This window comes from Vanessa atalanta, chromosome 25, assembly GCF_905147765.1.
Source record: "Vanessa atalanta chromosome 25, ilVanAtal1.2, whole genome shotgun sequence".
In the NCBI taxonomy this organism is placed as follows: domain Eukaryota; kingdom Metazoa; phylum Arthropoda; class Insecta; order Lepidoptera; family Nymphalidae; genus Vanessa; species Vanessa atalanta.
In genome coordinates this window covers 4,106,533-4,123,942 of record NC_061895.1, presented here as the reverse complement: position 1 = coordinate 4,123,942, position 17,410 = coordinate 4,106,533, and the positions used below count along the sequence as shown (strand labels likewise).

The 17,410-nt window shown below is 31.4% G+C and overlaps 3 protein-coding genes across 5 annotated transcripts; 1 reads left to right on the top strand and 2 right to left on the bottom strand.

The window, feature by feature from the left end:
- Nucleotides 1-604: 604 nt before the first annotated feature.
- LOC125073724 (protein lethal(2)essential for life-like) lies at nucleotides 605-1,425 on the bottom strand. The gene has a single exon (XM_047684712.1). It carries the CDS (start codon nucleotides 1,300-1,302, stop codon nucleotides 889-891), a length of 414 nt encoding a protein of 137 aa, XP_047540668.1. The 5' UTR covers nucleotides 1,303-1,425; the 3' UTR covers nucleotides 605-888.
- A 254-nt stretch (nucleotides 1,426-1,679) lies between these two features.
- On the top strand, nucleotides 1,680-4,099 carry LOC125073692 (carbonyl reductase [NADPH] 3-like). Its single transcript, XM_047684661.1, has 2 exons — nucleotides 1,680-2,811; nucleotides 3,481-4,099. The coding sequence occupies exons 1-2, from the start codon at nucleotides 2,178-2,180 to the stop codon at nucleotides 3,687-3,689; spliced, it is 843 nt and encodes a 280-aa protein (XP_047540617.1). The 5' UTR covers nucleotides 1,680-2,177; the 3' UTR covers nucleotides 3,690-4,099.
- Nucleotides 4,100-4,182: 83 nt separating this feature from the next.
- Nucleotides 4,183-17,223, bottom strand: LOC125073691. 3 transcript variants are annotated; one of them, XM_047684658.1, is made up of 17 exons: nucleotides 16,996-17,223; nucleotides 15,106-15,204; nucleotides 12,821-12,895; nucleotides 12,151-12,264; nucleotides 11,621-11,770; nucleotides 11,343-11,429; nucleotides 10,951-11,140; nucleotides 10,101-10,229; nucleotides 9,383-9,424; nucleotides 9,225-9,294; nucleotides 8,608-8,774; nucleotides 7,685-8,458; nucleotides 7,223-7,530; nucleotides 6,810-6,979; nucleotides 5,690-5,866; nucleotides 5,140-5,243; nucleotides 4,183-4,911 (listed from the first exon to the last, which is right to left on the bottom strand). In XM_047684658.1, the coding sequence occupies exons 2-17, from the start codon at nucleotides 15,136-15,138 to the stop codon at nucleotides 4,607-4,609; spliced, it is 2,895 nt and encodes a 964-aa protein (XP_047540614.1). In that variant the 5' UTR covers nucleotides 15,139-15,204; nucleotides 16,996-17,223; the 3' UTR covers nucleotides 4,183-4,606. The 3 variants fall into 3 exon arrangements, with proteins under 3 accessions (XP_047540614.1, XP_047540616.1, XP_047540615.1); XM_047684660.1 differs by having other exon boundaries at nucleotides 4,183-4,881; XM_047684659.1 differs by lacking the exon at nucleotides 16,996-17,223 and adding an exon at nucleotides 16,802-16,914.
- Between the last annotated feature and the right edge of the window lie 187 nt (nucleotides 17,224-17,410).

Sequence of the window (17,410 nt, the reverse complement as noted above, 5' to 3'; positions counted from 1 at the left end):
CATTAAATTCTTACGGTGTGTGATCTATTCCATAAAATTAACAAAGTCGCCGTGAAATTTAAGTAATATGACCTTTTGTTAGGTTAACTAAATAAGAACTACCAAAAGCTGATGTCATCGTATCAAAACAATACCGTCTAATATTTATTCTCTGCTAGAGAGGATAGGCTATATAAATATCCTTGGACTTGGACTGTTCAAGAATTGATCGTTACTGGAGATCCCATCAGATAACCGATCATGTGGTCCGATTTGTGGTAAACATATGTCTTTACAAAAGTAACAACGAATATAATAAATATACCAGTACATAGAATGTTCACGAAAAATCTAAGTTATTCGTCTAAGTAGTCATAAAAGTTCAACCAAGTCGGACTGTACTCGTGACTGCATTGATTAAATGTTTATAAACACATTAATAATAACATTATTTAGTTTATTTTTTAATATAAAATGTTGATACGTAATATCAGTTAGGTACTTATAGATTATAGAGTAATATTCAATATTGTGTGATAGCATTTTAAAACTTAACTTCAGTACCTCAGTGCTTTTAAATAATTTCCCCAAGATCTAATTAATAAAAGAAATAATAAGTAAGACAGATTTTATAGACAAGTTTATTGCCACAATATACATTTATTACCAATAAGACTTAGAAGTAAAACCAATTAAACCGGATATAGTTATTTAGTATTTACACAAAATTAAACTTAGGAATGAACTCAGACTTTAAGTTCAGGCTTATTCGATATACATAATGATATAAACTATACATTAATTGAATGCACCAAATTACACTGTTACATTATAATATTAATGAATTGATTTCATACACTAACATCACATAACCACAAAGTTTCTAAAAATAATTATGTTCACTGGATTTTACAATTTGGATTTAACACTGCCTTCGTGTGAAACTGGTATGATTGTGTCGCGACGAACGACCGGTTTCCTAGGCGCAGTGATCGTAAGAATTCCATCCGAAGACAATCTGGATTCCACGGACTCTGGTCGACAACCCTCCGGTAATGCGTACCTTCTTACAAAATGTCTCGAAATGTAACCATCTTCATCCTTTTTCTCTTCATGCTTGCCTTCCACAACAATAAATCCATCCGCTGTTTTGACAGTAATATCATCTGGAGAAAAATCCTTAGCATGTAAACAAATACGGTACTTATCTTTATCTTTTTTTATTGTTGTTTCATTTCTCCATGGAAAGTTTTCCAGCCAATCGATAGAACGCAAAACCATTTCGTCCCCAAATAAAGGTTTCGTAGTAGGCCAAAAAGACATATTTAACTTTTATTATTCTAGAATGTTCAAACTGCGAGCTTAGTAAATAAACAAACTGTTTTACTCAGTCAGACGTCAGTACTCGGCTCAGCTGATACCGGAACGAACGAATGAATGAGTTTTATATACGTAGGTATATCTTAATTATTATTAATCGATGGTTATCAGTCAGTCAGTAAAGTTCATTTATTCACACTGGCAATTACAGAAAACAATGCTACCAATCTTATAAAATAATGACAATATAGATCTTACAGATCAAAATAAAGTGATTAGATTTTTATTTATTACTGCACAGTTCACTAATTCTCTGTGCTATATTGTGCTTGAATATTTTCATTTTATTAAAAAACATATGTTTGTGCCATATTTATTTCTCTATTTAATTTGTTTATTTAAAAAGCACTTTTTGATTAATGAAAAATGTTATCTTTGATTTGACAGTTTTTTAGAGAGTTCTCAAGGACATTAAAATTATATATATCACGATTACAAGCATTACGAATTATTAATAAGCGCTTTAAGAATATCTCAATTTTTTACAAATAAAATAATCATATTACAGACATTCTGCTTGTCAAATTCGCCAGGCTCCAAATTAATTTACTAGCTTTGCTTTCATATCAATAAATTAAGTTTTATCAGAGTAACCGAGCAATTCAATTCCTCAAAAGTATTTATTTGTGTATGCGATACGCGCTTGTTAACGAATATATATATCATATATATGTAAACTCGAATGTTATCACTAATAAATTATAAATACCGCAATATCTACACGCAACTTTAAGATACCGACTAAGTATCAGTAAGTTATAATAACAACCGTAACGCTGTTTGGTATTGATATAAATAAATTGTTAAGGCAACAAACTATGAGTGAAAACAAAACTGCGATTGTAACAGGTGCTAATAAGGGCCTAGGTTTTGCCATCGTCAAAGGTTTATGTCAAAATTTTAAGGGCTTAGTATATTTAACATCACGAAACGAAGACCGTGGTAAGACAGCTTGTCAAGAATTACAGAAATTAGGTTATACACCTCAGTACTACAAGCTCGACGTAACCGATGAAAAAAGTGTTTTAAATTTATGTTCATTTTTAAAATCACGTAAGATTGATTTGTTAATAAACAATGCTGGAGTTCTGTTTCTAAAAGATTCAAAAGAATCTAAGATTACCCAAGCAGAACAAACTTTATTAATTAACTTTTTCGCTTTAGTTAACTTTACTGAAGCAATTTTACCTTTTATGAATGATAATGGTACTATTCTCAATATTTCAAGTTCGTCTGGACACTTATCACGAATACCTTCAGAGAAGTTAAGAAAAGAAATAAGCAATCCTAATCTTAGCTTAATTGATTTAAAGAGTTTAATGAAGAAATACATAGATTCTGTAAAATTTAACAGAGAAATTTCCGACGGCTGGGGCGATTCGCCCTATGTGGTGTCAAAAGTTGGCTTAAATGCCTATACTTTTATACTGAATCGGAGACTTAAAGAAAGAGGTATGTGCTATATTGTACAAAGTAAAATTGTATAGAAATTAATTTATATAAATAATTAAATTAGATTTATAAGTGGAGACACCAGCCATCTACTGTGGCTGATCAGTCGCTTATAGAAAATTTATAATGATTCTAGCCCTCATATTATATATAAAAAAAACCAGATTCATCGTTCATTAAGTTGTGAAGAAGTAACAAATGCACCAATTAATTATAACTGCGATTTATTGTGTGATATATAAATTTGTATATCTATATGAGGATTATATATGTTCATAATAATGAAAAAATTAATCAAATAGAACTGTGTAGTTGGTAACTATTGAACATTAGGTTTATTTAATGGTATTATTTTAGTATAATTTAAATCTACCTTCTATTTATTAATGCTGAAGGTTGTCCAATTGCCGAAAAAGACGGCGTTAATACAAAATAGCGTTTCAAAAACCGGTTTTTATAGTTGTGAAAATACCGGAACGTAGACGTACCTATTGACTACCTGAAGTTAAAAGCTTGAGTGTATCAATTCAACAGTTTAAAAATGTATAAAACATTCCTTGAACGATTAATGCAAATCCAATCATTAAAAAAAATAACTTGTTTCCACTTCGATTGTTACTGATAAATAATATTTAATAGTACATAAATAAAATTAAAACATTGTTTCAGGTATTTTAGTAAATTGCGTGCACCCCGGTTATGTAATGTCAGATATGACACGAGGAGCTGGTACTGTGAGTCCAGAACAAGCTGCTGAAGTCGTGGTGAAATTAGCACTTACACCTGAAACCGGCGGTTTATATGTATGGCATAATGGTGTCACCGTGCCATGGGATGGACCGGATCCACGGGGATATATTGACGGAAAACCTTTGTAATATAACCTTAAATGCATCCATATCATTTGTGTAACACAAAACAGCAATTAATAAAGAATTAGGTCATTTAAATTTTCTAAGTTTGGGAAATAAATTGCGAATCATTTATTTTTCTTTGATTCAATGTCAAAAATCAATAACATAATTAGGAATGAAGATAAAATATATCTTTTCGGATATTTCTGTATTTAACATTTCGCATAAATTAACAATATATTTTTTTTTATAATGGTTCAATAGTTTTATAAAAAATATTTTTCTTGGGGAATAAAATGTCATTTATTTGATCTTGTTACTATAATAGTTTTAGTCGTGAATTTATTGCATTTTACTTGGTCGTATTAAGTGATATAAATATTTCAGAACATTTTGTTTATTATATTTCTTATAACATTAAATATATATTTATTTTACTTATCTTGTATGTTATTTATAATTACATTATGCCTGTAATATATCGCGGTAATGTAGGTGTATGTATTAAAAGAATCAGTGATAATACTTCAATTTTAATGATCTTTTCAATGATGGATAATGGCTCAATAATGTACAAAACTGAACCGATAAATTGGCATCTCATTTTTATATAGAAAAAATAATCTGATGTAACAGGGCTATGTTCTAGCAAGTATATAATATATAACGAATATACATATATCTTCAGTCGAGAATATTAACAGAACGAAATCTAAGAAATATGATAAGACGCGGGGAGCCGAAACTATAAGATATAATAAAAATAAATCAAACATTTTTTTTAAATAAAACAAATAGGTTAATTTATTTTACAAATTCCTTTGTTATCATATTTCTCTCGTTTAAAATATGCTCTCTTAATACAAAGATTTATCGATCACATCACCAACGGAAAGAGAATAATAGAAAATATAGTATCCGCTGTTTTTGAGGCGGTGGGTCTACTTGGCGTCGATGCACTCGGCGGGGTGTTGCGCGTTCTTAGCTGGGGCGAAGCCCGGGGGCAGGGGGATCGCATTGTAGGGCGCGCCGTGCTGTAGGGGCCACATCTTTTGCTGTGGCCACTGGGGGAGCTTGACACCGTTGGGTTGCACTTGCAGGTGGTTGAAGCGCGCGAAAAGCTCTTGCTGCTGCTGACTGAGGGTCCCCTGCGCTGGCGGTGCCTTGCCGAAGTTAACCGAGGTCGACATGATGGCAGGGTCCATCTGTGTCCAGTCTGAGAACATTGCGTTGTTCGAATTGTAACCTGGAATCGTTTATGCCGTTGAACTCACAATGTTAAGCAAATTAGAGTGAGTCTCTAATGCTATAATGCTGATGTTCCAGCAAATCGGCTACGATTTTATAAATAGAAGTCATATCATGTATAATTTTTATTTATCTTTACCCAGATTACGCAAAATTGTACACAACGATTAAGAATTTACTATATCCGTTCTGTTATAGATATAAATAAATATTATGATTAATTTACTTTGATGGTGTGTCTGGTGGCGGGGTACTCCGATGCCGAACGCGTTCATGTGGCTGAAACCGGGCGGAGGCAGACGTGACCGGCGCACGCAATCCATATTGTCACTGGAATATTTAAATTTATTTAATAATGTTGTGTTGTTGTAGCAAAAAGAACATATATAAAAACAAAACAAAATGATTTCTCTAACATTTGTCCAGAACAATCTAGATTTCTCGAACACAAAATAAACAAACCGAATACTATAAAAATAATAAAAATCAACTGATATTTTAACAATCCTTATTATAATAATATTTACAATACTAGTTGAAATACTAAGGTATTTAAGGAGCATTTATTTACTTTTTGAACCTTTCCATAAAATCTTTTTGTTATTAAATCATTATATTTTTTAAAAAAAATTTAACTTTTCTCAGAAACCATAATAATAGTAACTTAGTAGGTGTTCATTACCAAAACAATTTTGTTGTTACTTATAGCAATCGAATAGTTAAAGCAATTGAGAGTGAATTATAAGTAAATGTGATAAAATGTGACGCACACATACCCGCTGGAGATGGTGTTGTGTTTGACCTCGGTCTCCATCATCTCCGCGAAGGCCTTCTGCGTCTCCTTGAAGGGGTCGAAGTCGAGGTCGTCGTCCCCGTCGCCGGCTGCGCGCCCGCCCGCCGCGCCCGCGCCGCCCCCGCACGAGCCCACGTCGTTTGCACGCATGTTGCTCATTCTGGAACATAGCATACTAATATTCAGAACGGAATTCAGTTATAGGGACTGTTCATCCTACGTCCAATGTGATTTGCATTTTGTTTAATATTTCTTATTTTGCAAATCTTTAATTCATTAAAATCCAAAACAATCGATAAATATTAGCTTAAGGATTATCGATATTAGCAACAATATATTTATGTCCTATATCTGTAAACCATGAAGACACAACCCAAATTAAATTTTATGTTTTTTATAAATTCTAATAAATTATTTTTATAATTGACAAGTAATATTTTTTTTAACTAAACCCAGCATACATCGAGATTGTGATGTTCATATATTAATGTCAAATTCCTATATTTAACGAAACATAATTGAAGATTAATTACCGATCTTTTTTGAGTTAAAACGTGTAGCCATTGAAATAATTCATAATTGTATGCGACAAATAGGAATTATTTCGAATCTTTCGCTTTTGAAACACTATAATCCGTAAGCATAACGAATTTAAAGTCACAATCAAAACTTACACTATTATATACACAAAATAAAATCTACTTCTGGTACGGAAAGGAACCCCTTAGACCTAAGAAGGAACGACGATAGAAACTCAGAGAAACATATACCTAACACAAGAATTTTAACCCTGTGCAATCAGGTAACATTAACTAGCTTAATAAGGTTGTTCTTAATACTGATAACATGGTCATCGTCACAATTTCTTTAAGTCTTATACTTTTACGTTACATGTTTACATCACATTATTAAGTGTATATTCAGAAGCGACAATCAATATTTTAACCTTTTTTTTAAAGAACGTCTGTGGCCCATATTGTTACTATTATAATGGCTTATTGATTGTAGTAACCGGATATAAATGAGATTGCTAACATCAACTTCATGAATTCGCAAAACCAGCATTTATGTTATCGCTTCTAGTGTAGCAACAGTTTAAGTACCTGTGCTTGTGCTCCATCTCAAGTCTCTCCGCGCTGAGCATGGCGTGCGGCGGCAGGTCTCGTTCGAGACGCCTCTCTTCGCCTCGAGCCAGCAGCAACCGCATCTGTTGCGCCTTGTGGAAGTCCGTGAAGAACTTATCCATAGTCTCAGCCTGATAACGACCTTCGCTCTGTAACAGTGATGTGTCAATTACGTATAGGTTACTTATTATAGCTACATCAACTGGACTGATTAATTCATTTTTATAGTGTAAATTATATATAATAATTTTTTATCTATGAATTTGAAACAAGTTAAAAATATACATGTTTCATGTACTTTATGAAATTATTTAATTTTCACTATCATAGTTTTGTTATCGACAAACAAAATTGATGGTGTTATATTTGAAATAAAATCATTTTCAACTCACAGCAGACTGTGGCGTATCGAATCCATTGACGAGACCGCTCTGCATCTGTGGGCTTTGCATCTGCGGCATCTGTTGTGTGTGCAACATGAACCCACCCATAGAACTGCCCATGGAACTTCCCATTGAATTTGCAGCTAAACTGTTCGTGCCCATAGAGTTCGCCAATGTATTTGCGGAAATAGGATTAGACAAGGAGTTTGCGGTTAGTGTGTTTGTTATTGTGTTCCCTAAAGAGCTTGAGCCCATTGAATTGTCTACTCTCATACCGAACGGTGGAAGCATATTGTGATTTGGATGAAAATTAGCACCTGAAAAGACACAGGCTGTTTACGTTAATCTCGATTAAACAAACATTGCTTTAATATCACATATAAAAAAGTAATCTGAAATGTAATATGTCAGTGTCAAGATTATTATTGATTTCAATATAACGATGATTCTGAACGTAAACGTTTACCTTACCTAATAATTCACTAGCAGACTCAAGTCCTATACTAGAATTTGGCACATAATGCTTTGGTTCCACCATTACATTATGCTGCCTAGCCAGCATTTCGTTCTGTCTCATTAGCAGGCTGCTCCGACTGCGTTCTCTGAGCAGCATTTCCTTCTGGTCCATCAGACCATGGTTAATTTGACTAATCTGCCTATCATTACCTAGATAACTCATTGTATCCCTGTCTAACAACCCGTAACCATTCACTAGTGGGCTTTTCATTTGAGGCAATAAATGGTTATTATCGACTAGCCCTGCGAGCATTTCTCTATGCCTTTGCATCATCATAACTTCGTTGTTGGCATCATTTAGTAGATTGTGTGTATTATCGTCGTCTAGGAGGCTGTGATCGCTGTTGTCTAATAAATCGTGGTTTTCCAACAGGCTGTGTCTATCTGATTCCAATTCATCTAATTCATTTGATAAATAGCTCTGTGTGTCGTTATCGAAGACTGAGTTTTGCTGTGTCTGCGTACTGTTTGGACTAGTCTGTTCTGGTTTGCTATCGATAATTTCTGTTTCACTTGTTTCATTTATAATACTATTACTATTCTTCTGTTTTGATTTGCTTTCTGATTTGCTTTTCTTGCTAGGTTGTCCATTTGTGTTATTGCTGTCCTTATTACTTCTGCTTGGCTTGCTGTCTGTGTGATTTTCTTTGCTATGTTTTGTTTGAGACTGTTGTGTTTGTAGCTGCGTTGGACTGGACGATTCTGATGTGCCATTTTCTTGTGACTTAACTGGAAAATAATATAAAAAGTATAAGCAATTATATATTTTTTTAAAACATGCAATGCAACTTAGTTAGTTACTTTAAAATCATTGTCAAAAAAATTCAATCTTTTTAAATTTATAATGTTGCAAGACTTATCGAATTTCATTAACTAACCTGTATGCGGCTTGGGACTGTTTTGTTTCCGGGCGGGGCTGTCTGCAGGTGGTGACGATCCAAGGCTGGGCCAAGCCTCTTTGCCAACACTTGTGCCATTAGTGCTACTATTGCTGCTGCTACTGCCGTTACTGTTGCCGTTACCATTTACCGAATCTTTCTTTGATCTATTGTGAGTAACAGATGTTACAATTAGTAAAAAACATACTTTAATCAAGTAGACTTTTACAAGCACCTTTAAATGGTAATTTTACAAAATATTTAATATATAACCAGTTGGAATGTAAATTCTAATAAGCACCGGCAATCACTATTTACTCTTTTTCAACAAACATGTACATTGTACATGCACAATCATTAATTACAATTAAATTTATGTACGTCCATATGAAAATCACGAATACTAACTCCAAGCTTTTTTATCATCTATGTTATACTCAGACAGTTTAATATGCCTTGTTTATTAATACTATTTAATATTAAAAAAATTAAAACGATTTGCGGTATTTTATTAAAGATACGATATATGCATTGCCGAACAAAACGAAAGATTTAAATTACATTGAAATAATACACTTTTGTGTATTCAATATATTAACGACATAAGATATACTTACTTAGATGTGCTGACTATATTTATTTGAGACGATGTGATCACTGTTGTCGGTATAAAGTTCGATTGATTACCTGAAATAATATTTTAACGATGATTAGATTCACTTCATTAAAAATAATCTCAATAAAATAACCTTGAAACATAAATATCCTGGCTTACCATCTTTAGAACTGCCTTTTTCTGCATTCGTACTAGAATTACCTGAAATGGATAGCATATAATAAATTAAGAATATCAACTACTCCATTCCATTTTACTACAACAACTACTTTTTATTATAAAAAGTATATTTATTACTTGGCCTCAATTTCAATACCATATTTATTATACTATTAAAACAACTATGAGTTTTTTTTTATTTTGTTTACATCATTCTGTTAATTAATAGGTGCATTTGTGTCCCTCGCCTTATTTATAGCATAAATATGATATCTTGTAGGTTCATTGGCTAACTTTAAAGTTTGCTGATCCTAAGGTCTATACATATGAGAGATGTGGGCGTATAGTACAATTTTGTATAAAATCATGTGATTTTATGTAGGTATATAACATAAAACTTATTATTTAGTATCTTCAAATAATATATCCGTGTATGTATAAGCAAAACGATTTTCTGTAAATACATTTATTTTTCTTTTGCACAAATTATTTCCTGCACTAGCTAAGATAAGCTGGTAGTATACTTTTATCATTTTGTACAACATAAAGTAAATAATTGTGTTTGTGTGTAATAATTTAATGAATAGTAAATTTAATTTAATAATCCATCTTCGATAGGACGATAGATAGTATACAGTTGGCAGGTTGTAGTATGTAGCAAATAGGTGGCAGGAAGCAGGTGGCAGGCGAATGGGTGTTAGTTGTGTGTGATGCTCACCATCTTGCGCGTGCTTGTCGTCGGGGCGGTCTCGCTGCGCCTGCAACAGTTGCTGATGAAGGCGCCGCTCGTAGACCTGGTGCAGTCCGGCATGCATCTCTTCTTTCGTAAATGATGCCTTTGGATCACCTAAAATTATGCCACGATATATTATTGATTCAGTTTTAAGTAATCGATACTAAACCTAGTGACCTTACGGATAATTTGGTCTCGATAATTATTTTAGTAGACAATTCAGGGAAATATGTCTTGGGTCACTGCCAAATATCATTTGCATTCGGATCTGCTCGGTGGATAACAGAAGTACACTATTTATATGCGTGATGAATATGAATAGTTTATAGGCTATAATACTCAATTAATAATCTAAATATGTGCGTAAGATTTCCAGTAAACAAAATTATATTTTTTTAAATTAAGCACTTGTTTAAAATGGATATTTGTAATATTTATTTGCTACAAGTAGATATCAAATGCACTGCATTAGTATTTTTATTTAATTGAATGTAAACACATTTTTTCTTTTCCAGTGCTCTGTATAAAATAGAATCTGAATCGTCGCCGACTTTTGAACTCTTCCTGGCTCTCTGACCCTATCAACCCAAATACATATTGCTTTTTATTCTACTATTGTCTCGATGGCTAATTCCTTGAAAATAAGCGTTTTTGATGAAATAGGTTCAGTGATCCACTTCAATTACACATCCAAGGAACACGAGATCTCAGTAGTCAAGTTCAGGGGTACGTCGTCTTTCAAATAATAGAATCTTAATTATATTTGAATATCAGTATTTCTCAGTGTCTGTACGCTACAAATAAACATAAAGTAGAGGAGAGCGGCGGTACGGACCCAGCTCGTGCAGGTACATGCAGTCGGGCTTGGGACAGGGCATGTTCTTCATGAAGTTGGCGCAGTACTTGGTGGTGCCGAGCGAGCCCTTCAGCACGCGCCCGTCCAGCGTCACGTTGTTGACGCCCTGGATGGCGCGCAGCGCGTCCGCCGGGGACACGTACGTCACGTACGCCGACGCGGACGGACCCTGCAATGCCAGACAGGAGTAGCCACACTCTATCATTTTTACGAATTTACAAAATAATTAATACGTGTCTTAGACGATAAACAGTGTACAAAAATATTTTTTCGATTGTACGAATTTATATTTCTTTTAGTGGTAAACCATTTTTAGGATAACAGTCTATTGAACTATTTATTCTATGGGAATCGATAAACAACGCTCTCACCTGTGACCCTGCGTATGCAGTACTTTGGTTTATAACTACTTTGTGAATTTTGCCATATTTGCCAAAGTACTCTTGCCGCTTTAGGATCTGGAAATATAAAAAAAAATATATGGTTATATGTAAATTTTTACAGAAAAGTTTTCTTGAAAACATTAATTTAAATGTTAAGGTAAACCCTTTTTTTATTCTTATCTTATCATAGAGATAATTTTGTTGTGGTATTATATTAATTTGTTTTCAAGATTTACTAGTAAGGTTTTATAATGCTGATGTCGTACCTCGGGGTCGGCGAGACGCACGGGTAGGCCGACGACGAACACGAGGTTGTTCTGGACCACACGAACGTTCGCGAGCGCTCGCCGAGACTCGAGAGTCTTGTTGCGTCGCTTCTGCTCGCGAGCTTTCTTCTCCGTCTTTATCGCGGCCACCTACAAAATCGCGTAATAAGAATTTAAAATTTAATTAATAAAAAATAGCCATAATATAATCAATGCAACAGTATATAATTTTCTTCTAGCTATAAAATACTATATTTAGCACCATTTTCAACAGTATTATTTTATTATTTTTAAGTGTTATCAATGCAACAACCAGAATATAATACACAGTAATTATAATTAAAAAACCTTAAAATCCTTATCAATATGTCATTGAATATCATCAGACATGCTATATTATTTATTTTCATGGTACTATTCATGATTACTATAATAGTATGCCAAAATATCATGTCCTCGTTTTACTTAATTATGAATTTATGAGATTTTTCAAGCATATAAGAGTCAAACAGAGATAGAAATACATGTACCTGTTCTTGACTGAGAGGAGTGAAATCTGCCGGGTTTTCCGGATAGGCCTTCCGACACGCTGGACAAAGGCCATTCTCGCCCTCCCGAATACGATTCCAGCAAAACCTGCATATCTGAAAGATAATATTGTAAATTTCTTAAATAATTAATTGGATATGATAAACACTTTAAAATCTTACTATTACATAGTTATTTCTTATTATTTTATTGTTTTAATAACATACATACAATATACTGTATATTTTTTTGCATTGGTATAATTTGACTTATGATTGTCATGCAACAGTTTACAAAATACAAGTCAAAAGTACTTGTAAGAGCTTACTTCAATAAGGCTTCAACCTGTTGCTGTTTCTATATATTTCCCCCTTAAAAACTTAAATAAATTGTTAAAAAAGGTTACAACATTCATTAATGAATTGTTATATTACCTACCATTTAGATTTAATGTACACATGTATTAGTTAGTTAATTAGATATTGGTACCTTACCTAGATAACATTTTTAAGCTTAAGTATATTAATAGAAAAAATAATGCCATCTCTTTCTCTCGTGTTATAAAAGGGATAATAAGTCTTTTGAGCCTCTAGAGATTTCATTCAACAGATTCAACATCAGTGTATGTGTTTGAGATTGATAACATATTATGATATAATAAACATAACTCACTTGATAGCCACATGTGCACGGATAGAAGTGGAGATCGTCCACTTCCAAGGGTTCCATACACAGGGGACATTCCACCTGAAATCAAAAAATATATTATGAATAAACACTATTGTATATTACAAATCAGAGGTAGGCAAACAATTTACAATTTACAGTCTTCTTAATCTGCAATTCTTTAAGGCCTTTCTTGACCAGACCAACAAGAAAGTAGTCCTTAGACCAGCTAAGAGACTGGGCTATTAGTACACTGTATTTTACAGTTCATTAAACCCAATATTGTTTAGTAACTTGGTTAAAACACGTACATATATGTATATGCTATTTACTGCAGCATTTTGTAATATAATAGAATTTAATTTTATTCTATTCTGTACATACAGGTAATATTAGTAGTTCTTTAAGGTAATTTTTTAGTTTAAATTAATTGTTAGTTTTTTATTATATTCTATACATGCTGGTTGAATTAGTATAAACTAAAAATAAATGAATATCAATAATATTTGTTAGTTTTCAGATTTAAATATATATTAACTGGCGGACCAGCGGCAATCGAAACATTAAAAATGTCATTCCTATTGTACAACGTGTGTGACGTACAAATATTCGTTTCGCGAAAACCATCCATCTTAATGATCTAGCCTATATGATTCTAAACTCTTGATAGAAATTTATTTCTACTACAATGTATTTCACCTTAAAAGGATGGAGGTCAGGCGGAAATCATATAAAGATCTGACAAATGCCAAGAAAACGTTTTAAAGAAAGTGTTATTATTAGAAAGACGCATAACTTTGTACGAATATATTGAATAAAATTTGAAAAACTTAAACTGTCTCTCTTTAATATGTATCCTAACAACACTAAATTAATGTTATGCTGTAATAAATGTTACTCAAAGATAATATAATTAAAAAAACACACTTTATATAATTCTATAGACATTAAAAGTAACAATTTACGATTAAAATAATAATATATAAAAATTAATTCACATTATATTCGTAATTTATGTGAATATTTCAATAAATTAAAAGAATGACAACAAATCATTACTAAAATACTCACTTAATAATTACAAAATAATTAGTAAAACCTATTTTGTTTTCAACATGTCTTGTTTAGGCCACACCCACCAATCACAACTTGTAATCTTTATGGATACCTCATTAATATTAATGGACAGTTCAAATACAGTTAGGTGTATTTATTACTTTATCTATTGACCCAGTTTAAACGAAAACCAAAAAATACTAATGCAATTTCAAACACACTGTCATTAAAACAGCCTGATAATGTCGCAAAGGTTTCCTGCCTCCTAGTAAGGAAAAAAAACAATAAGGAAATTAATCAGTCATCGTATTGCTCCATTACTAATATATCAATTACATAGAAATCTTTAAATTCGGTTCCAATACCCTCATAATGGAAACCAAAACATACTATAAATTTTTTACAAGTTTTCCAGAAACTTTTTTGTTGAATGGTTGTTTATGGCATAAAATCCTTTGTCCTATATTGAGCTATGTGTCACTTAAAAAAATCTTATATCAAAAGTAATAAAAAGATCTCATAGACCCATAAATGCATGTTTATATTATATATATATTTCAACCCATCAAAACACCTGTCTGACATGACCACCAGCAAAAGCATATCAAAGAACATTTGTCATCAAGAAAATGAAAATGTTCAAGTTTGTACACAGATTACACTCTACACTATTAAGTAAATAAATTAAGGTGTTACAGCTGCTACTTTTACTTTATTTTATTAACACATTTATAAAAAAAAAAATTTTTTGCATTTGCTAAAACTATATCCTATTAGTACGAACCAGAAACTTATTGGGACCCTTAAAGTTTTAGTTAAAGGAACATTAGAATTTAAGCACATTATTTTTCCATTAATCAATAAAACTATATTGACTATACTGACCATATTCTCATTTCATATAACAAGAAATAAATCGCCAACCTGTATAGATCATACTTAACAATAATCTCTAGCAAAAATAAAGAGTATTAGATCATAGAAATGTAAATAAAGAATGTATAAATAAAGTTCCACTTCACACTTTAACTTGTTAGTAATTTTGTAATACTAAATGTTTAAGTATTAGTAATCCTTTTTTGACGAAATTTATTAGTATATCAGTTAAATACTTGCATTATAATTTTCTTTCTTTTTAACTTAGTACTGTTTCAATAAAATTGTACCTTATTAATATAGGTATTCGAAATTCAAAACAATGATTATGCTTGTGATTTAATATCTCTAGAAATTACCTGCTCTTCTCCACTCTGATTCAACACTGACATCCTAGCCCTAAGAGCTAAATGTTCTGTACTTTTCAGTATATGTGAACAAACCCGTGCCTCTTTTACCTGAAATTAAACAACACATTTATATATTGAAAAATACACACACAACAACAAACCATGAACAAACTGTACTTATATTAGTATTTTATTTAATTGCGAACCTCTATGTACATTAAATTTGGCACTTCAACAGATTGTATCTGTAAATGCTTACACATATAAAACGAGAGAAACAATCATATTTATTGAGTTATAAGATATTTATCATTTCGAAATACCGAGTACATGAGAATACATGCAAATAAATCCTCAGTATATTGCAGAGAATGTAAGGTATTTGATGAGATGTTATCAAAGCTTCAATGATATGTTATGTAAGTTATATTAGAAAGTCATGTATGTGATTAGCTGTTAGCATTTAGAATTGCTATTATAAGTTATGGAGTATATTGTTGAAATTTCAGTACAAAAAAAATACTTTTATATAAAGTTACATATACAATTCTAAATCACGCATTACTCACACAAAATAATACTTAAAGATTAGATATTTTGCATATTACTGTTAGACAATTAAATTTTATAAATATTCTACATTACATACAAAAAAATATGATATTTGATCAATTTCTGAATAAATATAATACATGAAAAATTATTAGACAAGTTGATACTATATACCATTCAAATTACTCTTCAAAGTATCCAAATATATATATGTATTTGGATAAAGAGCATTATAAAAAAATGTTTTCTGTGAAGTTCCTTTAACATTCAGAAAATTAAAGTATATAGTATAGTTTTAAAAATATAATCAAAATTAAATATTTTTCTCTAATAATGTGTATTTGATCAATCTTTTTAAGTAAGAAAAATAAAGTCTTAAACCATTGCATTCACTACTGGTCCTCTTTAAAATGTTGAAAAATCTGTTACAATTAAAAATATAAAGAATGAAATGTAATAATAAAAACCTAACACTGCAAAATATACTCAATCTTACTTATTTTTTAAATACTTTTCATATATTAATTAAATTAAAATCATAGTCATTTGTATCATAATTATCAATGTTTTATATCTTAAGTGATTAGCATTTTATGTTAAAAATGATAAGTGTTATATTGTTTATAACAGTTTTATTTGTTTAGGTGAAAGTTACCTCGTATGAATTGCAATAAGTTATCCAAATATTAAAATAACATGTAAGCAAGGACATGGAGAAATATTTAAATATGTTATTGTTTTTATATAATGTACTTTGTTTATGAATGAATCACAATAGATTCACAGAACAATAAAGTACTTTACCATTTAGATAGTTTTCATAAGAAATAGCATATAATGTAAGACCTATAAAAACAATGTATCATAATATTATTGAAAATATTTTATTACCCAAAGCTTGAATATGACTTTTAGTAAAAGTAAACAGTGTAAGTAGGTTTTTTAGTAATAACTTGGAATGATAAAGTGATTGCAACAATGACTCAACCTAGCTTTGACAAGTTCATAATTTGACATTTCACAGTGGAAAAAACAATTCAATTCACTATATCTACGTAGGTCTGGAAATAAACTAAAATACTCAATCACTCATAGAAACAGCAAAATAATAATGCATAACACTTGTATACGGTTTACGTAGCATTTTATGTACCTACTATTACGCTAAAGTACGTCCGCCAGCTGCCATTCAAAAGAATATGTGGCATAAGTCAAACTTTCATTTCGTACAAGGATGCACTAAAAATAATTATAAACACTCGAGGCACTATATAAATCATTTAGAAACATTTACTCAATAATAACGTCGACCGATTCCATTTTTGGAGAAAATAAATCGATGTTTACCTTACGTCTCCTCTCAATGCAAATCTTTTTCTATTGCAGAATCAAGACTGCTAACCCTTCCGCTAGAGTCGTAGATGAATCCTCAAGAATGGGCCTATATTGCGGTTCACGATTCAATTTAAATTAAAATGCAAAGCTGAAATAAATACAACTGTCCCGAAGATATTTTCTGCGAGTTACTATACATTTGTTTTATGAAATGGCCTAATCTTTTACAAGATTCCGTTCTGTGATTCCATAGACAATTCATTTGCTTTTTAATTTTGAATAATGAATGAGTATTTTATAAATTGTAATAAAATTATTAAAATACAAAAATATATTGAAAATATATATAATTTTTGGTTTACGATTTAATAGAAAGTTTTAATTATCGTCTTCAATAAAAAAATATTTTATATGGCAATTGTTTATG

What these genes read in the sequence shown, in the direction of transcription:
- LOC125073692 (XM_047684661.1), top strand. Translation starts at nt 2,178, where the DNA reads ATGAGTGAAAACAAAACTGCGATTGTAACAGGTGCTAATAAGGGCCTA. An exon ending in TCGGAGACTTAAAGAAAGAG is followed by an intron (nt 2,812 to 3,480) that starts GTATGTGCTATA and finishes ACATTGTTTCAG; the next exon opens with GTATTTTAGTAAATTGCGTG.
- LOC125073691 (XM_047684658.1), bottom strand. Translation starts at nt 15,138, where the DNA reads ATGTCAGTGTTGAATCAGAGTGGAGAAGAGCAG. An exon ending in CATGTACCTGCACGAGCTGG is followed by an intron (nt 10,230 to 10,950) that starts GTCCGTACCGCC and finishes GCATAATTTTAG; the next exon opens with GTGATCCAAAGGCATCATTT. An exon ending in AATATAGTCAGCACATCTAA is followed by an intron (nt 8,775 to 9,224) that starts GTAAGTATATCT and finishes TACTCACAATAG; the next exon opens with ATCAAAGAAAGATTCGGTAA.
- LOC125073724 (XM_047684712.1), bottom strand. Translation starts at nt 1,302, where the DNA reads ATGTCTTTTTGGCCTACTACGAAACCTTTATTTGGGGACGAAATGGTT.